This window comes from Atractosteus spatula, chromosome 3 (assembly GCF_055471065.1).
Source record: "Atractosteus spatula isolate fAtrSpa1 chromosome 3, fAtrSpa1.hap1, whole genome shotgun sequence".
NCBI lineage: Eukaryota > Metazoa > Chordata > Actinopteri > Semionotiformes > Lepisosteidae > Atractosteus > Atractosteus spatula.
In genome coordinates, this window is record NC_142708.1 from 16,646,568 (window position 1) to 16,671,371 (window position 24,804).

At 33.6% G+C, this 24,804-nt stretch overlaps 2 protein-coding genes across 2 annotated transcripts in view; one reads left to right on the plus strand and one right to left on the minus strand.

Annotated features, from left to right (window-relative positions):
* The window catches only part of trpm6 (transient receptor potential cation channel, subfamily M, member 6), a 39,816-nt gene extending 34,071 nt beyond the window's left edge, over nt 1-5,745 (plus strand). The window contains exons 31-39 of the mRNA XM_088912316.1: nt 251-276; nt 673-723; nt 1,424-1,489; nt 2,097-2,383; nt 2,860-2,942; nt 3,167-3,372; nt 3,821-3,872; nt 4,427-4,533; nt 5,561-5,745. Coding sequence (XP_088768442.1) covers nt 251-276; nt 673-723; nt 1,424-1,489; nt 2,097-2,383; nt 2,860-2,942; nt 3,167-3,372; nt 3,821-3,872; nt 4,427-4,533; nt 5,561-5,643 — 961 coding nt within the window. The 3' untranslated portion in view covers nt 5,644-5,745. The remainder of the gene's footprint in view (nt 1-250; nt 277-672; nt 724-1,423; nt 1,490-2,096; nt 2,384-2,859; nt 2,943-3,166; nt 3,373-3,820; nt 3,873-4,426; nt 4,534-5,560) is intronic.
* Nucleotides 5,746-15,336: 9,591 nt separating this feature from the next.
* Nucleotides 15,337-24,601, minus strand: rorb (RAR-related orphan receptor B). The gene is made up of 9 exons (XM_088910162.1): nt 24,494-24,601; nt 23,098-23,239; nt 21,920-22,330; nt 20,673-20,794; nt 19,784-19,916; nt 18,606-18,713; nt 17,994-18,104; nt 16,594-16,706; nt 15,337-15,495 (listed from the first exon to the last, which is right to left on the minus strand). The coding sequence occupies exons 1-9, from the start codon at nt 24,599-24,601 to the stop codon at nt 15,340-15,342; spliced, it is 1,404 nt and encodes a 467-aa protein (XP_088766288.1). The 3' UTR covers nt 15,337-15,339.
* Between the last annotated feature and the right edge of the window lie 203 nt (nt 24,602-24,804).

Below are 24,804 nucleotides of genomic sequence, written 5' to 3' on the forward strand. Positions count from 1 at the left end.
ATAGGTTTTAAATGAACTTTATTAACTTCATATACTGTAAGTAAAACATTATTATCTTTGTTGATATAATGCAATTGTTACAGTAGCATTTAATGGTCTTTATCTCTGTTAAGGATTTACTAAAAATTGTTTTTTGTCAATTCATTAATAATTAAAGCTTAAGGAAGTGTACCTTCCTCACAATAAAGCAAGGATTCAATTATGTATACTGACTGACAATACTTAACTGAATATTTGTGTTTTTACTTAGGGAGCAGATTTTTGGTGTCACAGATGGTGAGTTCAATGTAACCTTTTTCTCCTATTATTTTCTTCCTATTATGCCAACTCTTCTTTTTATCAGTATATTCTATAAATGCCGGTTGTGAGTATTATACATTAATTTTAAGAAAATCTGCTTTACAGATGTAAGAAATAAAAGTATTAAATAAAGAGGACTCCTTCTATCATCCAAAATGCTTGGTGACAAAATAAAGGTTAGAATTCTTCAAGCCTTTAATTCTACTACAGAGTGGCTCAGTCATTACAGACATTTGGTTTGTTGGATAATAATAATAATAATATACTTATTATTTTACAACAGAGCAAACATTTGTAATGGCTGAGCCGCTCTGTAATAGAATAATTATCATCATTGTCATCATTATCATCATCTTTTTTTGTGTGTTTCAGCAAAGGGCACCTCATTCAAAACCTCTGAAGATCTAAATCATCATTATTCAGGTAAAGTAATAAGGACTTAGAATACCTGTGAAACCACAGTATTCCACAGCACTGTTTACAGCATCAGCTGTGAACTTTATCAATGCAATGCGGCCATAATACTGGGATTCTCAAAAACATGTTAATGAAATAAATCCACCTAATTTTTTCATTGGTCAGTTTACTTCTGTTATATAAATATTAATGCCAACATTTATAACAGTTTTGTAACTTTACTTCTGTAAAACCTGCAAAATATTTTTATTTAGTTTAGTAAATAAAAAAATAAATCAAATGTAATTTTAATACATTTAAATTTAAAAAGTAATTTTTATTTATTTGTTAAAGGACATTTTAAGATTGTACTGTATGTGATTTTACCTTTAAACATGTAGACAGTGTGTGGATAAAGCAGAAAAATCCACTCTAATATGATGTGAATATCATTATTAAATTTCCTAAAATTAAATTAATAATATTTTTCATATTAGAATACCATCTTTGGTAGTAAAATAATAAGTTTAAATTTATAATATCATACTGTATTTTACTTCCATTTATTTAACGATTCATATGCACAAACAATATTTATTTTTATTTAACAGGAAAATGTGCTATAGGCGTACAGTAAAACTAGAGATTTTTCCATTTTACAGTTTAGTGCCCTACTCGAGCACTTTGTAAAATTTGTTCTTCCTTTAAAAAATGTTTCTCATTTTAGCTGTTGAGAGAAACAATTTGATGAGACTTGCCCAAACAATACCATTTACTCCAGTTTCTCTCATTGGTGAGTAAAAAGTCCTCTGCTGACAATCTGACAATTTTATGCTTGTGCACATTGTTCATACTTTGAACTGCAATCATGTGGTATTCCAGGTTTAGTAAGGATTGGACTGTATTTACAGCTGACCTGTGACTAGAGGCCACTGAGGCCTCTAATAGTTATAAAAAGACTCATTTCAGATGTATCTGGAAATTATTAGCTAATAAACAAGGTAACTGAATGATTAGAAAATAACAGTCTAGGTTTGCTTCAGATATAAATCGTGAGAATGGTGTTGGTAGGTGTGGGGTTTTTAAAGAGCTAACTTGTGTGTATCCAGGGTGTGCTGAAGGAAAGTCTTCTTGCACTGTAATTCTTTGCACCATTGTCAGTTTTGATGTGTTCAGGCCTCACGGTTCACCTCTTTTAGAGGGAGGCCTGTCACATCCAACTTGCAAGACATAAACCTGAGTAATTAAAATAATTTCTCTGTGCATTTGTTTGTCATAATAGCACGTTAACTATTATGATGGAAGATTAACTTGCTAACAAACCTTTCCATCTTTCAAAGGCATCTTTTCAAAGGTAATGCAACCTCTGATTTATTTACAAATGTCTCCATTTTCCATAGCTGGCGAGGAAGTGACTATATACAGACTGGAAGAGAGCTCACCGACCAGTCTGAACAACAGTGTATCCTTCTGGTCTAAGCAAGGCCTGGTTGCTATGATTGAGCCCTTGATGTGTAAGCAGATGGATAGTGGCCTGCGCAGGGCCATGAAAGTGGTCTGCACTTGGGCAGAGGGTGACGTGCTGAAGGCAGGTGCTGTTTATATTGTGAAATCTTTTAGTCCAGAGTTGGTCAGGACATGGAAGAAAATATACCAAGACAGCACTGTCCTTCATCTGTGTCTGAGGGTAAGAACTTGGTTTACTAATATACCAGTCAAGCATTAATCTAACAAAAAAAGTCTTGTTAGACTTTCTAATTCTTTCATGAAGACAAGAGTTTTTTGCTAGAAAACCTCTGGAGAAAAGAATCTCCCATTCCAGTGGATTTCTGAATTATTTATGTATGTTAAGATCCTCATTATCTCATGTCAGTGAAATGGCTTTTATGGCAGAAGCTAAGACACAAGTTCTTGGAATGCTGAGCAAACGTTTATAAAGATCTAGAGATACTGTAGATAATGTGCAGGGGAGGATACATTTACTACAGAATACAAATGTAATCCACACAAGAAAATGATACCTGAGCGTTACAAAATTCGGAGTGAAAAGAGCTCCTGTTAATGTGTTTAAACTTTTACACAATAAGCTTTTCATTATATAAATGACCACTGCACAAAGCATTAACATTAAATTACTGTACCTTTTCATTTCTGCTTTCCTAGGAAATCCAGCAGCAACGGGCTGCTCAAAAACTCATGTACATATTCAACCAAATGAAACCCCATACCATCCCTTACTCCCCAAGGTAAGACATTTAATTCCACAGGTTTATGTAATCATTTGAGACAATCTTGGTGGTTCACATTGGTACATCTATCCTGCATGCCTGACTCACCACATAATTAGCTTTTAGAAGCAGATGCCCCTACAAATGGGCATCTAAACCACAAAACAGATCAGTGCATAATACACCCAGTGTGAAACTAGCTCACCAGTACACAGTTACTGACAAGAGCTTCTGTTTCATAGGGTTTTGGATGTATGTCTGCTCTACTGCCATTCCACTGAAGAATGGCTAACCATTGAGAAAAACTTGCATGGTGACTTCAAAAAGTACAACAGTACCAACGGAGAAGAGATCACTCCTATGTGTTTTCTGGAAGAAACTATTTTGGCTTTCTCTCATTGGACATATGAATATTCTAAAGGAGAGCTTTTAGTTCTTGATCTACAAGGTTAGATTCTGTATCTACTATGTTTATTTATTATTTATGTTTAGTTTTCCAAAATGCCATTCCAAAGCTAATTCTATAATTGAATAAACATCTAAGTTAACAAGATACCTCCAATCAATCAAACATCATTTTATGTTGCACCTTCACAAAATGCTTTACAAATCTCTGAAGTAAAAATGAAAACACTTCAAAATGTATTTGTAAAAATGTACAAAAGCTGAAGCAGTATATTTTTTGGAAAACCAGAAGACTAGGTCTGATTATTTTATCCTGTCTTTTTCAGTTTAATGAATTTTGCTCACTTTGTTGTTTGTGTTTCAGTAACAAATTTATTTTTGCTTGCCTTTGTGAATCACATATCTATTTAGGGAAAAAAAGCTTGAGTACAGTTTTTATTGTACTGCTTCATATCCCTTTGCATAAAACTAAGAAAATATCTCTTCTTTAGGTGCTGGTGAAAACTTAACAGACCCTTCAGTGATCAAAGCAGAAGACAAAGGGTAAGTGTGGACTCTTGAACCCTTTGGCTGTTCTTGATGGCTTCTCGTATAGGAAAAGTAAAGCTTTACACAGGTGATCCTTATGATATATACCATGCCACTCCCCAGATGGTGATTAACCACTGTAAGCTAAAAGCCACCCTCATACTGGGACACTGAATAAAAACTGCATGGCTAAAAGTTAACAATAAAATATTAAATATTTAATTATAAAAATGCTTGTTGTACATCTATTTTTACTATACAAATGTCATAAAGGCTACATTTATTTGCACATTACTTTACATTTCTGCTTTTTATTGAACTTGGACATCATTCATTCTGATATTTTTAAGATTAGTAATATCTTTAATGACGTTTTTAACACAAGGTAATAATTGTCCTTGATTTTGCATCAGTGGTTTGGTCAAAGGAATAGCAGATTGATAGAATTCTAAAATTATATCCACATTGAGGAGAAGCTCATTAGTGTCAGATATATATATATACTGTAAATAAATAAATAAATATATATATATACTGTATAAATAATTTAACCAATCATATTTCCATAGTGAACAAGACATGATATTTGGTCCTGCTAACCTTGGAGATGGGACAATCCAAAATTTCATTGAAAAACATCAGTGCAACAGATGCTGCAAACAACTCAAGCTTCCAGGTGAGGTGAAGATTCTGTTGTGTCTCTCTAGATCAGAAGTGATTCAGTAGTTTAGCACAGCGCTGGTTATGCTCTCCCAAGGATCACAATATAATGTGTTTCTAAATTGCAAACAGCTTGTGATAATCTATTACAACTGGTTCTTATCTGGATTCGGAAAGTGCTTATATTTATTTTCTACTTATGACACCGTGAATGTCCAGAAATGTTTTAGTGCATGATGGTCTAATTTGCTATGCATTCAAAACATCTGTAATAGAAAATCAGAAAAAATAAAAGAAAAAAAACAATGGTAAAGGTGAAAGGCTGAGGTTTGGAAGAGCACCTCTTCAGTTGTCACTGTTACTGATGTAACACTTAGGCAGAACATGATAGCAAGATGCACCCACCCTTAAACAAATAAACAAGGCAAAGCATGTACTGATCTGTATAATCTGGATCAGTGTGATAAGATGCAACCAGCACCAAATAGTTAATACCTGATCTAGTAAAACTGAAACGCAAAAGTTCCAAAGAATAGGCAACAGTGACACTATCCAGCAGTATCCAGTCACCTCCACTGGTGCTCTTCGAATGCAATGAAAGTTTTTGCCAACCATGAAAAGAGGCAGCTTCCAAAGAAAGAGGAGAAATTAATGAACCACAAAAAGCTTTTATTAAAGAGAAAAATTAATACATCTCAAAGATAACACAAAAACAGATGTGTGGGGGCTGGCTTTCCTTTGTGCCACTGCAGTATAAAAAAAGAAGCTTTGATTACATATTAATTATTGTAAACATGAAACCTTTGCTATGTGTATGCATTGGGAACATTTGCTCAGGAAAAACAAACAGAAACACAGACAAATGTTAGCCAGACAGATTTTGCTATTTCACGAGTGCTTTGTTTTGGACAAACAAACTCAAAAAATGAAAATGCATTATTCAAGTGGTCAGCCTATACAATGGATTTCAGTTTCAGAAAATTATTTTAATAAAGATTATAATCTTTACATCTGTACGATTTTCGCTGATTTTTGTTTTTTAGATTTGAGAAAAAATACTTTCACTCTGGGGAAAATCAACCCTGCCTTTGAAGATGATTGCTCAGATATTGTTACACGACTTTGAAAAGAGCTTTGAGCATTAAACTGAAATCGCCAAGGAGATGCAGTGTAAAAAAGATTGAACACATGGATGTTTTTGGTTTATTTTTTTACTCTGCTATCACAATAAATCTTCATAAAGAACAAAACAAATGAATACTCATTTTGTTTCATATTGTTATAGTGATATAATATTATATTATTACTGTTTGGTAGCTAGTAGTGAATTGCTCCAAGGATCTCATCCAGTTGTTTCTTGAAAGAATTTATTTCAATAATGTGACTGTGTACAGGTAGCTTACTTCATATTCCCATAACCCTTTATGTAAATAAGTGTCTCTTGGTCTCAGTTTTAAGTGCATAGTTTTTGTGTCCTCATGTTTGTGTTTCATTGATCATACTGGAGAAATCTGCCAGGTTTGAACACTTTTATTTTGAACACTTCTATACTAATTAAAGCCCCCCCTCACTGGGACAATCCACTTTAACTCAGTACTTTTAAATCTATGAGTTCTCAGTATAGAAAGTTCTGGTCCTCTATATCAATATCAATTCTTTCCATGTCTTACCACAACCCAAATTTGGTTGCATCACTTTTTCAGTCATTCCATTACACTGTGAGCATCACTTTACAGGGTGCTTTTGTCTCCCATCTCTTCAATTCAGAATCCATACAACTCAAGTCTCCAGGTATTCAAACCATAGCACTGATTACTGTTTTCAGTTACAGAAATGTTGGACATCGGCTTTGGTTACAGTCCAAGCAACTACACCAATTCCTCCTTATTTGGCATCCATATTTCCTTACTGGAAACACGGTTTTCTAAAGCATCACACCCTGCACTCTGCATTCTCTTAGGAATACATGGAGTTCTCCCATAGCAATGCAAACTGTAAAACGGTGCTTTATTTTAACCCATCAACTTTTCTTCTCCATACTGTATAAAGCTCATTATGACCACTGAATTTCTGAATATGCTACATCAGCTTGCTAGGAAGCAGCTATGATTCCTCTCTGGTAGATTGACTCCAGAAGCACTATTTTTTTTATTTCATTTGGTTTCCTGCAGTGTGCCAAATTCAGTGCTGCTAGACATGCCTGTCATTCTCAGCTTTATCACATTTTTTCAGATGTAATTTACTACTTTTAAACAAGGAAGACCGATCAGTTCAGTCAAGTCTTTCTCTTTCATTATTACAAACTCAATTCTGTCATCAGCCCTTAAGGAGATAAGAACTAAATTAACCAAAAACAGTACCAGAAATGCTAAGTACACTTTCCACCTGAGCAAGAAGATTATTATTGTTCACAATAATGGATGTGGCACTGAGCTTGATTAGAATTAAGATAAAGAGAGATGCTCTGAGTATGAAGCCATTATTATAATAAGTATGTTTTACTGCTATAAAGCAGTTTAATGCCCAACTTAAGAGGTTCCAAACTTTTGACAGGAGTTATTTAATTGTTGTGCTGCAACAGATTCGAAAATTGAAATTATTTATATTACTAAATAAAATAATGATGAAACCAAGTTTTATAATTGATGTTTAATAGGTTTTTAAAATTGATGAAACATATTTTATTTTGATTACAAATATTTTTAATAATCAAATATTTGACTAAAGTAATGTTTAAGCATGTTTTTTTTAATTCTTAAATAATTTCCGGTATTGGAGTGGCGATGTATCCTGTGAGGTCACTAACAGTTTTTCTGGGCCTGTTTAAGTCTTGACTCTGTTCTGTATTTCTTTTCCTTTGTCTGTTTCTCTGCCTTCCTTTATTCTTGGTGGGGCTAGGAAGTTACAGTAGCAATGTACTTCAGAGCAAAAACTGTATTCTTCCATTCTGTATCAATGGGACTGTCCTTCTAGGCCAGGCCTACCCTTCTACGTTTGTTTCCTGAGAAAGGAAATCTGCTTCCAGACTTGAGGTGCTATCTGTGTGGAGCTTGTATGTTCTCCCCGTGTTCACCTGGGTTTCCTCCAGGTACTCTGGTTTCCTCCCACAGTCCAAAGACATACTGGCAGGTTAATTGTCTTCTTGGAAAATTGACCCTGGTGTGTATGCCTGTGTCTGTATGTGCATGTCTGTCTTTGACATGAACTGCCATACAGGGTGTAACCCACCTTTCACCCATTGCTTGCCAAAATAGACACCAGTTCTCCCATGAACCCTGTATTGGATGAAACAGGAAATCAAAGGTTGGAAGCTTCCTTTGACTGTGCCAATGGCGATGATGTGATCTCTGATCCCACAGTGATTCTTTAAGTCTATAGAAGCTTGTTTTCTATTTCTGTATATATTACTTCACTCTGCATATTATATAACTTTTGGTTTATATAACTTCACCGGAAAATCAAAGATATTACAATGCCATTTAAGAATTGGTTATCATACGTGCTTTAAAATGGCTGTGGTAAAATGTGTTTATACCCCCCCCCCCACCACCCCAGTATTTAAATGTAGAAAAGGAAATTGATAGGTTGTCATTTTGATAGTTCCATTTTTTAAAATTTGGATTAAATATTAAATTATACAGTATGCACAGTTTATTGCCTCAGATAGCACTGGGGCCCTGAGTTTGATTTCTGGGGAGCTATCTACAAGGAGTTTGTATGTTCTCCCCATGTCCTAATGGGTTTCTTCCAGGTGCTCCAGTTTCCTCCTACAGTCCAAAGACATACTTGTAGGTTAATTGGCTTCTGGGAAAATCTGCCCTGGTGTGTGAGCATGTGCATGTCTGTGTTGTGTCACTGTGTGCCATGTCCCACCTTGCACGATACTGTAGGTGCCAGCAGTCGTGCGACCCTGAATTGGATAAAGCAGTTCGAAAATACATGGATAGATGATATTATAGTAGAGCCAGAATTAAAATAAGTACATAACAGAAATGATTTTATTTTATATATTTTATTTTTTAGAATTAAAGAAAACAAACATTGATTGTCATTTACAGCAAACATTCAGAATTTTCTGTGCATTAGAAAATCAACTAACATTATTTACCTACGTTTTCAGAAATGAAATCAAACTTTACATTCTAAAGTAATGTAAAACATGAGATGCCTTACATAATTAAGTTTTGTATTTACAAATGAAAAAAACAAGACCAAAACTGCCATCTTGCTGGGTACATCAAAATTTGATTAAAACTTAATTGATAACAGGGTATCCAACATTAATCAGTAAAATAATATGCATGTATTATCAAAAATCCCATCTCCAAACACTGGGCCTGTAATTCTTAAGTAAAAGGAATTTACTAAATATTTTTATCTGCAACACTCAAGACTATATGGATAATAAAGGCAAATGTAATTTTGTAATATTCTTTTCAAAGACATGGGAGCTATAACAAAACAGCTTTACTTAGTCCCTTTTACAAATATGAAAATATATATTTCTAATCAAGCTCAAATATTTTCTAAAAAGACTTGGCAAAGTCTTAATCAATTATATTAATTTTACACACTTCATATTTATAAAAAAGCCACAAACACCTGTGGTAACATTTACAGAATGTTCAACTGTACAGAAATATTGCTAAAATAGTATTCTTTGATTTTTGTGAATGTTTTGTATACTTCCATAGTTAACTTCTCAAGTGAATTTCAAAATTCATAGAAGAACAGCCTAAAATTATAATACCCTACTGATCGAACAGATTTTATTGCAATCTTGCAGATTTTACACTCCCTCTGTGACTTTGCTTTTGTGACTTACACACATCTGCTTAATACTGTTTAGAAGGATAAAAAGGATCAGTCAAAATAATTTTCCCTGGAGAAGCCACTTCTACATATGCATAAATATTCAAAGGTTGGATTACGTCAGGGTGAATCATGGAAACATAGCAGTTTACTGTAGGACCATCAATCATTAGTGAGAAAGCAAAATTTCATTCAACAATAGGTTTGAAATCAGCTCTTAAAATTGATTATATTTTTTTTTTAAATAACTTGTTCACTGGTACAGAACTTTCAGCTTGAATTGACAATCCTCTTGCATAATGATGTTATTTGTCTAGTGTTAACTGAACATTCAGTTAATGGTCTTTGGAAAGTCATAAGGAACAGAACGGGAGAAAAGATGGCATTTTCATTCACTATTGGTGTGAATATAGTGCAGAAAAAACCACAGCTGGCTAAAAGGCTCCATTACAATCAATTCACAGTAGACAAATATGTATGGAATTCTAACACACTGGTGTAATTTGCCTTTTTCCTCCAACAAACAAAAAATGTATACAAAAGATTACAATACAGAATTCAACAAAATTAATCAATTCAGTATTTCTCTTCAAATGCAACAAAGGGATGAGAACACACAAAGTCTTGGTAATTAGGAAATTGAATTATGATACATTGTAATTAATTGTGAAGTTCATGTTTGATTGTAAAGCAGGATTTGACAGTAAAGCATTATTCCAGTACTGTTTTTAAGACTTCTCTGCTTCAACTATGGCACTTGATTATTTTTCCTTATCCTTTTGTGGTAATTTGGGTATAGTGGGATTAAGTATTACAGTGCCTAGCGGCTGCAATTTCATTGCAAATTCACAGCTTTGCTATGCTCATGGGAAAAGAAGAACTAAAAACAACCTCTAGTCCAGAAACAAATTCATGTCATATTATTTTGCTTTTCTTCATACAGCAGTAAGTCATGAAGACAATTTTATGTTCTAGTGCTGGTATTTACCTTGAAAGATTAACACAAGCTATCCTCTTCTTATCTGACTCAGCTTTACATTTAAGGGTTGTGGTAAAAGTCCACAACACTCTTTTCAGTCACTTAGAATGTCGTTTTAAGTGCAGTATTGTGAACAGGAGAGTCATGTTCCTTCATCATATTATAGACAAACCTCTTCCACAAGTGCCAACCATATGGCTCTTCTTTAAATACTTTGCCTCTCGTAACTAGTACTGTTTTCTGTTAACGTTTTCATGGAGCATTTTCTAATTGAACACAAATCAAAGTATTTTTTTAATAATGTCACATATCGTTGTCTCATTCAGTGAATTGTGAAATAATTACTAAAATACCCTCTTTACTTATCAACTCAAAATGACACTTTTTGAACTTCACTTGTTACAGAAAGAACCACTTGCTACTCTTGGATGTAACAGTAGCAGTTAAATATCTGTTTTACTGTCTTGTTACAGAAGTGGTGCAACTGTTGTCTCTCTACTCACATGTACTGTAATGCATTCAGCAGTACACTCTGAATAGAACCCCAGAACAATCAGTGAAAATCCCCAATCCACAACACAAATGACTCAAATACTTAATTTTTGTGAGACAACATGCAAAACACCCAGAACAAATAGAACATACAATGTACTGTAAGGGTCATAACATTAAAATGCTTTCAGTTATTGCTACAATACCTAACAAAGTAGCATTCTTTCCCAAACGCTTTTTCACTGCCTACGTAGAAACAAAAAGAATCTAGCAAGACATAATTATCTATTGTAGCTGAATTCACTGTGCTTCCTGGGTTTAGTGGATTAGAGATGGCCAATCAATTAAAATACATTTAAAATTACCGGAATTCACCAGTTTTCAACTTGTAAACTATAAACTATGCAAAATTAGTACCAGTGACTCAAGTTGAATGTTCAGTCAAACCTAAATAAGACATACAGTATTAGGATTTTCAATAAATAACTAAATCACATAGGAGTCTTTATGTTTTTGAAGTAAATGTCTTCAATGCAGCAATACAGCTGTTAAAGTACTTGAAAATTTCCTGTTCTGTAATTTTCAGATTATAATAATTGAATTACAATTTTACATCTATTGGAAATCTGTAATTTCATATGATTGAAAAAGCAATGCTGCTATCTGTTAATAAAAAAAAAAACTACTAAACATTTAAAACACAAGTTGACAGATACCTGCAGGACTCCTGGTTAGCAGTGTTTACCAGTTTACTGATCCAAGTCTCGGGTGTACAATTGACTGGAGATACAATCTTGCATTTCTGACTGTGAATTCAGCTAAAAGGTGTTTATCACACTACCCTGAAAGCCTTGTCTGGGTATTTCTTCTTTAGTATTCTAAAAATTCATTATTTTCAAATGGAAAAGTTATAGATTATTTTCTCTTTTTATGCACCAAAAACATCCCTGAGGAAGATACAGTTAAAATGCTTGTCTATACATGATTGTCTTTGACAAGTGAATGATAATGGTCAAAAGTAAGTAGAGCATTGTAAGCATGTAAAATCCTTTCTGGTTTATCCATTTAAAAATTGTGTCTTGCTTCATGGCAGTGAGATGCAGCTGGGCTACATACATTCTTCAGGACAAAAAATATAAATGAATGCATAACAATGTTAGTCTTAAAATTACTACTTTGTTCTTTATTAACGTCTCAGTAACAGTAAAGTTGAATATGAGTATATGTAGAAACATTCCTCCATTATTTTACTTGAAGTGAAACTGTAAATAAATGCCTAAGGTATTTGCAATTGTCAGTACTGTATATTTACTGTAAAGTCTCATGTACTTACTGAAATAAATGTCCACATCCGTTTTTGTTCTAATGCACATTCACAACAAAACAAAAAAAAACTTAACCACTTTCATATGACTTTCTTGATACAAAATATAGACAACACTGCTGTTATATTTAGCATAAACACTTATTCCTTATACCTTTAAAAATCATCTATTACATACAGGCCTGTTCAAACAACTTATGGAATAGATAGTAATTAAGAAAATATTTCTGTGGCCAAAATATTTATTTTGATGCAGGTAGATTTTTTTTGTTAAATATACTATTTAATCTGTTTAGGTAAAATTTGTCAGCATCTAAGGTATCTGTAGATGTTCCTGCAACATCTTATTTTTATATATAGAATTAAGAAAGAGGAGTCAGATACTCAATTTTTAACAAAGTGCCGCCAAAAAAAAATGGATTGAAAAATATTTTCACTCTTTCCACTCAAAATATACATTATTCTTACAATTCTACCACAAAACTAAATCTTAATTTCCACTGCTAAATCATTTTCCTAAAATGCTTTCATACATAACTTCAACTTGTGCAATAAGGAAATAAAATTTAGTAAGAAACCATGACTGTACAAATACTTTAGGAATTACCTAGAGCCACAGATCATCAGTACTGCGAAATGTCCATTCTGTAGGGTTTTAAAAAGAAAAATAAGAAAAGCGCAATGAACGTATGAAAGTACTTCCTTTTGCTATTTAATTTCTTTTTTATTAAATTATGAAAAGCAGAACTGATTATCAAGCTGAAATTTACAATAGATGTTTATTCACAGAGGCAGTCTGAGAAATGTAATTTTAAAAGGTTCTTAAAGTGCTTCTATTTCTTGTACCAAGATACTAAACATGGGTGATTTTGTGATACTATTCATAGCCAATTTGTTTTAATAATACATGCAATAATAACATAGAAAGTTTAAAGGATGGGTGAATAAATACGAAACAGGTACACACACACAGATACACACTGTGAAACTGAAAAATACAACTTCTGAGAGCAAATAAGATGTTGGCACCCTGTTCACATTATGTGTGGATGGTTTTGGTCATTTACTTAAAAATGCCTCCACCTAGTGGAGCAAAAAAGAAAAAGCAATTATCAAAAATACACTACTTTATGATCACAGCTAAGTTGTACATTACGAATTTAAAAACAAAATCTACATTTGCTCAGGTTCAAATCTGAATTAAAACCAGATTTTCCTTGGCAACAGATGAAAAGGCAATGTGACTAGCTTAAAAAAAAACCCTGAGTAGTCAAAATAAATTAAACAAAAAAGACTAACCATAACCAGTAAATTAGGGCATGTTATTTACATTATGGATAAACATGCAGAAAGGCTCAGATAAATGCTACCGTACCCCATGAAAAATGATTGTCTATCACAACTTGCTAGAAAATAAAAATCAACACTGGAAACTGTTTCATTGGAATTACTTGAAAATACCCTGTAATCTAGCTTTAGAGCTGCTGATTGTTATGCGATTCAAAACCTTGAGGCTGTTTAATGCCTTTTCAATAAAATCCAAGATTGCTTAAAGATTGTGCCTTGTTAAATGAAATCTACAACACACAGTAGAAAAGACAACATGCTTTATGCTTTGTTACACATTACGTTCCCTAACCCATTAAATCCAGCTAACCAACAGTGTACCACCCCATGATCAAATATGTTTGATTTAAGAACTGGAAAAGAAATTAAAAATTGAGTTGATCTATTCTGAATATCTGTGTATTGAGTTCTGTATATCTAATGTGGGTAATAATTTAAATGAACTGAAATATTTAGGAGTTTTTTTTCAAAAACAATAAAATATATTTTGTACAGCTTCCACCTGCTCTACTTACTGTTGTGTCACAGTTGATTATGTTCTACTGTGTTGTATTTCAGGTTGTTAATTGAGGAGTCTTATCTGTGACCTTATAATGTTTGCCAAAATAAGGCGAAGGATAATGTATAAAAGTTGGAAATCACTAAACATCCTGGAAAATGCATGAAAATGCGTGAAGGAGTGAAGAGTTTTTTGGGGAAATCTGACGCTGAACCCTTTGTAATTAAAATAAGAAACGATAAAGATGGTTTTAATGAGAAAGAAACTGAACAATGCAGAAGTTAACTTTCAATATTTTTAAGCAAAATATACATTTTGCATTTTTTGCAAAATAATTGTATTGCATTTTACAATTCGCATAGCATATAGTGTTAATACAAAAATGCCCTGTTCATAGGACATTTTTTACAATTTTACAGAGAATATTGTAAAAGTAATTATTGCTGTGTTTATGAGAATCCTTCATTGTACCAGCCTTATATAGAGTTTTGTAGGAAAAATGTGCAAAATGTCTTCAATACTGCAGTCTTGATGTTTTATAAACAGAACCACCCCACACAGGATTGTAAAGCTATAGTTCTAGTGCAGTATTAAGAAATATTAAGAATGGCAAATCTTCAGATAAACTTTTACAACAGGTAACAATAAAATCTTCATCTTGAAAGGAGTTCAGTTATTACTGACTTTACAGCAATACAAAACATTTGAAAGAATGGTGAATCTGTCAACTCAGATTATTTACTCAAAACATACTTTCATACTGTATGTTTAAGGAGAAATTCAGTTTTAATCATCTGAAGATCCATTTTTCATGAACAGTTCTAAAACAATCCAGACAAGGCTTTACTAAAATGTAACAACCTACTGTAATTCTGCCTTTCCTGTTATATCACAAAATTTTTACACACCCAATACTTTACAAATTCTGTACGCATACAGTACAATTACTGAAAACACAAACAAATCATTAGCCCTCTAGGCTGATTTTGTCTTAAATTACAACTAAAATCTAAACAGAACAGGTATTAATACTGTAATGTTCTGCTCTGCTCTTGTGTACTGCGTATCTACTGTACAAACATTTTCACTCCTCCCCTTACACAGGTAAAAAAACAAAATATGAACAAAATAAACTTACCCGAAAAAAGACAACTTACAATTTTCTAAGTCTGTACATTTCTGGTCAGTTCTGAAAAGCCCCTTATAATAGGTGCATATTTACATTCTTTAAACTGTATCGGTGAATAAAACTGTAGTAAGTGCGGGACATTCCTAGTGTTGCAGTAGTGATGATTATAGTTTATTCTCCATTCACAGATTGCTTTATCTGAGAGCCACTCCAGTAGCTACAGTATGTTGGGGCCTCTAGTCACTTGGGCCCTGTTGAAGAGTCTGGATTAAAAAGCTCCTTATATAATGGAGGAAAGAGCATGTTGACAGTTTCAGGATGTAACTGCTTAAAAGCCTGTAACTCCTCTGTATGCAGGGTGCAAAGTGCTGATAATGTTGGGATCCTGGCAATCAGCTGTAAAAATAAAGGAAAATATAACTGTCAAAATTGGTATTTTCTAAATTCTGGTATAACACGGTGAATTATTTATTGACAATGTTTTCCATATATTAAATCCATTTAATACAGAATTATCCGCTGGCATTTGTTGATATTAAAAGATACAAAAGAGGAATACTCCTTTTTATACAGTATTAAAATAAAACATACAAGAGTTGATAGGTCATGTTTTAAGTACATTTAGTAATGATTAACTTTCACTTAATCAAATCAATCTATGTGTGCCTTGAAAATTACATTTATGTATAAAAAGCAGTACCTACATCTTGAGGGTGTCCTATCTTTCTGTGAAAAGGTTGTTAAAGTGTCCAATGAAGTTATATGCTGAAGTCATTAGTCAGTATTAGGGTTTACACGATGTCTGCTATTACAGAGATTATGATAATGACAACAAGTGTTCTAAGCAGTTTAAAGTTCATTCCAAGAAAGCAGAGGCTCATTCTGCACAGTGTGATGAATACATTGTAGTACATTATTCTCAATATGGACCGAAGACAAAAAGAATTCAACTTGTAGTTTCCATATTCATCTCATTGGTCCACAGATTCAAAATGTAACTCAAGTATTTTCTATATGGACACTGGATATTGTTGCATAATTACTATGGAGATTCATTAGTTCCAGTTATTCTATGACTATTCTATATTATGATACCTCAAAATATATTGGAGTTTGCAAAACTAAAATGTGTTCTCTGAAAACTTCAGAATAAGAAAAGGTGTGGCTAGGATCTTGCCTTTTAATTAAGTGAGCTCACTTGCAGTTGACATTTGTCACTAACCAGATCTCATTAAGTACAGTATAACAGACTAGTTATAATACTATAACATTCCCAGAAAAAAAGATATGTAAGAATGTGTAGAGGAAGATGGGGGGAATTTCATAAGTTTTAGAAGAAGTATTTACAGAAGGTGCCAACTATTTAAAAGTGTAACCACGTTGTGTGTTATAGCTTTTCTTGTTTTATAGAAACCTCAAACATCATTACAATGAGTGTAACATTCTGCCTTTCAAAAGTATTTAAAAAAACGTCTCTTCAACTTCAAGCTGTACCTTGGCCAACGAATCCTCATCCAAGTGGTTCTTCTGCATCACATGCTGCAGCGCAAAGTATATTTTCTCCTGCAGTTTCTGTACTTTCCTAGGCTCCACCAGCCATGGACGATCTATTCCGAGAAAAAAAACAACACATTTGTTTGCTGCAGTTCATCCTCCTCTAAAAAACATATTATACGTGCAAATATGTGTCAATATTGTTGTGCCTGGGTTGACAACTGTTCCAGCTGGGGTTAACATTTTTGCACTTTTCAACTTGTTTGCCTTACTCAGAAGGTTTTTAACAATGACTATACATTTGTTGTACTTGCCTAGATAATCAAAAGGAGTTCAAATAATTTATTCAGATTAAACAAAGTCACTGTTATATCATTAAATCTGCAGTACGAAAACATGAATATTGAATATAACAGTGAGGGCTATTCTTGATAAGGCCACAAGTTAGCCTCCATAGGAATGGACCCTAGCATAAATACAGGATCAAACAGGACAATTTCAGTGATATTTCAGCAACATTTTCAAACTGTGTTGATTTCTTAATCATAACAAGCATATCAAAGGATGGAAGAATGAGCCTGTATATTTTCTAGCTATCTTACTGTTAGTGCAAGAAGCATACTGCAGCTACAATATACATTATTTCTCAAAACAAAATCATGAACTAGAGGCACATTCCTAGTAACAGAAAACAAAAACACAGAATTAGAGAACTAATTAAAAAGGGTACAGGACCTGTGTTAATAAGGTGCTATTGAACTAAATTGCTAATATTCCAAATTACAATTAGACAATACAGAAAAAAAGTGTCCTTCACAGAAATTAGATCTCAATCTTTGTTTGTGATAAACCTTGCTCTGGAATGTCTACAGTGACAACAAAAGGCAGAAGCTAGGGGTTTCTGCACCCCCATTACAGTTGTATGCGACTGGCATCTCTTTAGTCATGAATGAAAAAACAGCACAGAATCACCAGCTCTACGAGTGCTTCATCCTCTGTTGTACACTTGTATTAAAAACATTAAATATCACACCACTTGACATGACTTGGATGGCCGTCATATTGCACTGTCTACTTCTAGTCAAGCTACATTTGCTGATATTTCAAATACCAATAAGAATATAGATTATAGTAATTCATTGACTTGAATTTTCCATTTTTATTTTTTATTTTGAACTGTAAGGAGATGACTAGTTCTGATGGAAATAAATGATAAAAATGTTAATATATAAAATACACAGTACAGTATATGGGCAACCTTACTTAAGGGCTAAGAAATGAGAGCAGCAATCTGAATCCTATCATTTATATAAATTAAAATCAGGATACGTTTGCTTATTACAAGTCTCTTTTGGAAAGACTGCATATTCTCAGGGGCACTGGAGATCTACCAGTCTTACCAGTTGATATCAAGACTGCTGCTGAGAACAAAGCAATTTCCTCCTCTGTGAGTTGAAGGGAACACAGACTCTTGGCAAATTCAAAAGCTGCACTGACTAGATCATCTGATCCTGTGGAAAAATACAGGAAACGTTAAAGGATTGAACTGCTGCAAAACAAAATCCAATGCTGTAAAGTAAGAAAAGTTACAAATAAAAAGTAGGTCTTTTGTTTGTTATTGCCCATATAAATTCCAATGATGAATTACATTTACAGCACGTTGACAGATACTGTAGTACATGATATTGCCAAGATTATTTAGCACAACTATCATCAACCCATTCTATTAAGGTTATAGCCAAAAATGATTAGTCTGGGATAAAGAAAGGAAGTACAACTTAATCAGTACTAATAAGTCATTGTTAGAACAGTATTTGTGCATAGAAAATGAGAAACCAGGTACTGCTTTTAAGATATACTCCTTTCATAGCCTGATGTGGTGAAAATATGTCTCAGATAATTTCAGATAGAATTTAGCGTTATTGTGTAAAAGGGTATTAAACCCCTTCTAAATTGATTATTTTTTACATATTACATGGTTAACCAAAATAACACACAATCCCAATAGTTACCTAGAGCTTTAAACATCTGCATTCCTCCATATTTTCCCTCAAAAAGCACAGTGTTGTTCAGTGGGTTGAAGGCACGACACATTCTCACCAATACAACTTCAAGACAACCTTGAAAAAACATTTAAAGAGAGGTATATTTTAATTCTTGTGTGCATGCCAGCTAATAAATTAGATTGTGGTATTTTCCACAGTGAAAAAAGAAAATTCTAGTTTGTTTAAAGGGGAACTGCAGTCCAAGTTTTTCAGACTGCTATTAACTCTTGTAACAAAATAAATTAATTGACAGTATTACAAAATTTTAAAAAAATAATGAAGTACAAAATCAAGAGCTTTGTGAAAATACTGTATGGTTGCCATGCTGTAGCAGGCAGAAGAGAAACAGCTAGTCTCAGCATGGGTAAGAGAGAGAGTTTACACAAATTGTGGCAGAAATGTGTCCCTTTCTGCTCTGTATATATTTTAAATGATGCCACAATGTCGAGCATTTGGATGTTTGTAACATAGTGGTCATACACAAAACAGAGGATCTGATTAGCAGGAAGTCAAACTGTTTCCTTTTCCAAGAGATATTCAGCCAAGAGTTGGGTAGTAAACATGGGCACTGATGTTGGTTCCATCAACAAGTTTCTCAACGAGTTTCACGATACTGTGTACTTGGAAGTTTCATTGTGGTTTGAAATGCACTCGTGATTGCTGGTTCATTATAACCCAGTATAATAAATATAGCATTGCAGTTCCCCTTTATGTTTTTTTTTCTATCAGCAACATTATCATACCGTATATTACCTGGGTAAAATGTCATAGCCATATGAAATTATTGGAGAACAAAGTTGAACAGTACTTGTAATTCAAACGAGTCAGGTTCTCAATGTTTTTAAGCTGTAACAATTTAATAAGAAACAACTGAAGAATATGAAATATGCCTACAAAAAACAAACAAATAAAAAAAATCAATACAAATAAAACTTCATAAGATCTTTCTATGATCATGAAAGACAAAGTCAACACCAATTTGTTACGATACCCAAGAAAAAAGAGAGAACGCAGGCTCGGAGAACAGAAGTATTTGAAACGCATGTACAACGTGCATGAATAAAAGGAGATGTGCAAAAAAAAAAGTTTGTCATACATTTATGTAATTTATATTGTCATAAAATGTTAAGGCTCTCAGTGCTTACCTGATTTAAGGAGAAGAATCTGATCATTCTGACACAATTCCATAAAGCCTGTTATCCGTTTGGCAAATTCAACCACGTACTGAATGGCATGTGTGATCTGGATTGCACATTGCTGCCACAATACTTCACGTGTCTGCAGAAATGAAAAATAAATAATTCAGAAATACAAGTAGTTTCAAATAATGATATTTAAGTAAAAAAGATGGCACGTGATGCTTTGTTTATTAAAACATCAAACTATGCTTTGGAAAATGAGAAAAGCACAAAAAAAGTCAGGTTAAGTACCATTTATCATCTCATCAATTGGCAGTGCCCTGGGCAATATTAAGAGTAATAATTGAATAAGTTACAGACTAGAGTAATTTATGAGAAAACAAAAAAATATAACTACACTTAATTGTAGTGTAACAATTACAAAATACAAACCAAATTAAATCAAAGTAAGTGTAGTACTGTATCATATATTTTCATGGGGCAGAACAATACACAACTCTGTTGAATATGAGTATATACAGTATTAAACCATAATATAGACAATACCGCAATACAATATCCTGTGTTGTATTGCCTACAAATGTACTGTATATGTATATTGGAAAGTAAGCTGTCATGTTGGGAAACTATAGTGCTAACATTCTAGCACAGTCCAATGTGAGGAAGATAAGCTCTAGATCTTGCATTATACAGTATAATTTGCCTATTCTGTTCGTTAGTGTGGACAGGAGGTTGAAATGCAGTATAGGGATCTTCTAGCTGTTGACAACTAAAGCACTAATCCTATGAAAATCCAGTGGCTAGAATTAGATGAACTCAAGTTCAGCAGACTTTGAGTTTACCATATAAATTTGACAAATCACTGACAAGGTGATTTCAAACAAGAGTCTGTTACCTTATTCTGATACATTTTAATTTCTTCATAGGTGTGGGTCTGCCATGCCAATTGCTGCAATTCCTCCACAGTGTACTGACATGTCTCCAGATGGGATTTAATAATATTCTGTGCAATTCGATCTGTTTAAAAAAAGAAAACAGGACATGTCTGAGGTGAATTACTGGGGAAATAAGAATGACAAAAAGCCAAAATGCTGCAAATTATTAATAAAGATTAATTACTGGGCTCCTAAAATTGTTGGCTTTGAAAGTACTTGACAATATATAGAAGTGGCAATGCATCATGTGGAAAGACACATAATTACAGTATTTAGCAGAAAAAGAATGTGAAAAATCGTTGAAAGACATCAGAACTAAAGCATACAAAAGAAAGTCTGGGCCTTAGAGCACAACCTAAATAAGAATGTAAAAATGGTTCAAATAAGAAGAGACCAGTTGGCCCAGCTAGTCCATTTGGTAGTTAGTAGTTTCTTTGGGTAAAGAAGTGTCCCTTGTTCTCATTCTTTTTAATTTTTAACTTTCATGTAGTTTTCTTTCTTTTTGTGTTTCACTTTAGTTCTGAAGAAGACTGCTGGTTTGACGTTGTAAATGTCTGTGAGGATTTTGAATACGTGTAGAAGGTCCCCACATAGTCTTCTCTGTTCCACATTAAAAAAGGTTGTTTCTTCAGCCTGTGACTGGATGACCCTACCTTAAGCCTTGGAATGTGAATGGATGGATTCCAGAAAAGCAATATCTTTTCCATAATGGTGACCAAAATTGTACACACTTTTCTCAATAAGGCCTTTTGCAATTTTAATGCAATGCCTATTGATTTACATTCTATGCTTTTAACTATATATCCTAACAGTTTGTTTGCCTTCCTTCCCACATTATCTATATGTACTGTTAATGATGTTTCCCATTTTGTATTTTATTTGTGATTTTGCTACCTACAGGTACACGCACAACTCTGCTACCTACATGCACATGGTTTACGGACTATACCAACCAATAAACTACATGTACAGTAAAAGAATCACAGGATTACACTGAAAATACCAGGAGTATAAGAAACAAAATATAAGAAATTGAAACAACTGCATTATTAGGCGATTATCATGTAATTGGAATAACTAACCTCACCTGATCACTAGACCTGTCACGAGCCTGCTTGTTCAGCCAAATATTATGACAAATGCAGTTGCTGTATTGGTGCTGATTATATGAGAACAAGTCCCCCCGTGTAAGTGTCCACGCACCTACCTATTTCAGTTATCGTCACACCGGGGGCTAGTTGCCCGTCTGTGAAAGAGCTGTATGTAAACAAGTTTGGTACAGGCGTCAGGTCATATATAGGCTCTTGCTTGATTGGCTTGATCCCAGCCATGTCCATCCCTGACTGATCCGGAGAGGGCTGTGTAGAATCCATGCTGTAGAAACCATTGCCCCCTTCAGTTTTTGGCAGGTCAATTATGTGTCCATTGGAGTATGTCCCCCCGATCTCATTGTTGAGGTTGCTGAGACCGTTGCTGATGCTGCTGGTGTAGACGCGGGCAAGTGCCTCGGCCTCTCCGTTCTGCTGCTGCCGCTGCTCCTGCAGCCTCTGCTGGTGCTTCTGCACCTCAGCATACAAGCTGTCCCTCTGCTTCTTGGACATCCTCCCAAACTTCACGGCTGTATGCAAAGACAAACTCAATTACACACTAGATCATCCGTGCAGGAGGAAGAAAAACATCCAGTTCAGGTACTGGAGTGTACCAAATCATACAAAGCACATGACATGTATTATCTGTTTGCCAATGAGGAAATCTCTATATATATTTATTTGAAACTTGCTATGGATTCAAAAATCAAGTGTGGTATAAATATACAAGCCTTTAAATAGTAGTGTAATAAAAAATAAGCGGTCACTATCATGGAAAGTGTTGGATATTAAAGCGTTAAAATTGCATCCAACTATACACTATACAAAATCAGCTACTACAGAAACAGAATTAAGAAGTAATACAGATTAAAGACGGTAAATGCCAAATTCATTTTAAATCTAAATAGAAGCCATTTACATTTACATATACACTAAAACTAAAGGAACAGCTACAGTGTGCTGTGACACACCGACTCATCGACAAATTAAACATAGTTCTCAAGACATAATTTGGTAAAATTACTGCTGATTTGTAAATCCTTTAATTCTTTGTTTAAGATATATCTGGAAAATATATCTGTACAATAATGTTATAAATAACAGAACTTCCACTGTTTTCCACAGCAACAATGTCTTCAGGGATTACTATAATGTTTTGATGGTTTTAACAGGGAAATCATGAATGTGTATTTTACAATCATTTATTTCAAAAGAAAACAGGTTGAAGTATTACTTTTCCACAGATTACGGATTTGATATTTCTTGGGAAAATAAATGTATGTTGCTTAATTCTTACCATCTCGAGACATTCCAAGGGCAAGACACTTTTGCAGTCGGCAATGCTGGCATCGATTTCTGTTTGTTCTGTCAATTAAACAATTCCTCTGGCGAGGACAGGAGTAGGAGGCATTGTTCTGTTGGCTCCTTCGGAAGAATCCCTGAAAATTACGGGAAAGGGGTCCTACGTAAACAATGAGCTCCTATCATCCACGGAAAAACAAGCGTGTTTAAAGATGGATGTGTTTCAGAGGAAATTCTCCAGAGGGAATTAGCAATCGTCATGATCTTGGGTCAGTGTTTGCATCTTAAAAATCAAAATCCCTTCCTGAAAATCAACCATCGTAATAAAAAATGATAAAAATGAAACTATATAATTACTAAAGGTCCACTACTTATTCTATATACATCACTGTATACTGTACTGTATATGTATATATACACTGTTGGTTTACAGTATATTGCTCATCCAATAAAAATCTCTGTGCAGTACAAATTCAACAATCTGGGTGTTATTTCAGTTCATGACACCTACAAGCTGTTAGTTTAAAGTGGTAGGATGCCAAAGAAGCTAACAAGCCACTAACACAGGCTTGGGTTAGGATAATGGAAAAGTGTGATGATATCCAAAGGGTCCAATTGACCCTCGAAGTTCTCAGTTTAAAAAGGCTTCCTATACGATGACAGGAGCACCATGGTTGTGTCTCTGTTTCTGTTAGCTCATGGCAATACCTGAACAAATTTAAACTACCGCGGTGTTCTGTATGGGATATGTAGCACACCGTAAATCTTTTATCCTGGCAAAAGAATGACTGAAAACTGAGGTCTCTTTATCTAGATATAAAAATTATAAATCAAAAGAACACAGAAACTCACATCAAGAAGACTTTTGGATTAGTACATTTTCCCACAGTAGCATATTAACAAATTCTGAGGAATGCTTTTTGTTCATTTTTTTATTTTTATATTAAAAAGTTAACTATACAAACCAGTATTTACAAATACATAAATTAAGAGACTCACTCCTAAAAATGTTATTTACATGAGAAAAGAAAATGCCAAATATTTAACTTTTTTAACCTTAATAGTACTTCTATATGCGTTACAAACATTTAATCACAATGGCAAACCAATATAAGCAAGAGATTCGTTACATTGATTACATTGAAGAGTATGCTTTTCATAATGTATGGAGAGTAGAATATAACATAAAAGATAACACTGGTAAATTTAAAGCATTTTATCATTTATTTACCTTTTATTTTCATTAATTTATTTTACAAATCTTCTATTAATACTTCGTTAATGTTTCAAGTATCTTTGAATTTAATGGCTATTTTTGTGAAGCCTATTGAATGTGATTAGGATCCTTTAACATTCTAATTAACATAAAATACAATAAAGAACTTACTCACCTTACAACCTTCACATGTTATGACGCCATAATGAATTCCTGATGATTTATCTCCACAGATTTTACACGGTATAACTTCAATTTGTGCTGCAAAGACAACAAATATCATTACATTTAAAAATTCTTCTGATGTCTATCTGTTGTTACACAATTTTTAATGCAACGAGTTTGTGATTGAGTAGTGCTAACAGTGCACTATAGGGATTTGAAACACAGACATGGAAATTGTGTTGAAGGTATTATGTTACTAGCCAAAACTAATTCAACATACTTTAAGTATCCTCAGTATCCTAATACTTTCTTGTAAATAAT

Bases quoted from the DNA above. Each gene is read 5' to 3' on its own strand.
- rorb (XM_088910162.1), bottom strand. From the start codon at position 24,601: ATGATATTTGTTGTCTTTGCAGCACAAATTGAAGTTATACCGTGTAAA. The intron at 22,331-23,097 runs GTAAGAATTAAG...CTTTGCATACAG, and splicing joins CCTTGGAATGTCTCGAGATG to CCGTGAAGTTTGGGAGGATG. The intron at 16,707-17,993 runs GTAAGACTGGTA...TTCTCGGAATAG, and splicing joins AGCAGTCTTGATATCAACTG to ATCGTCCATGGCTGGTGGAG.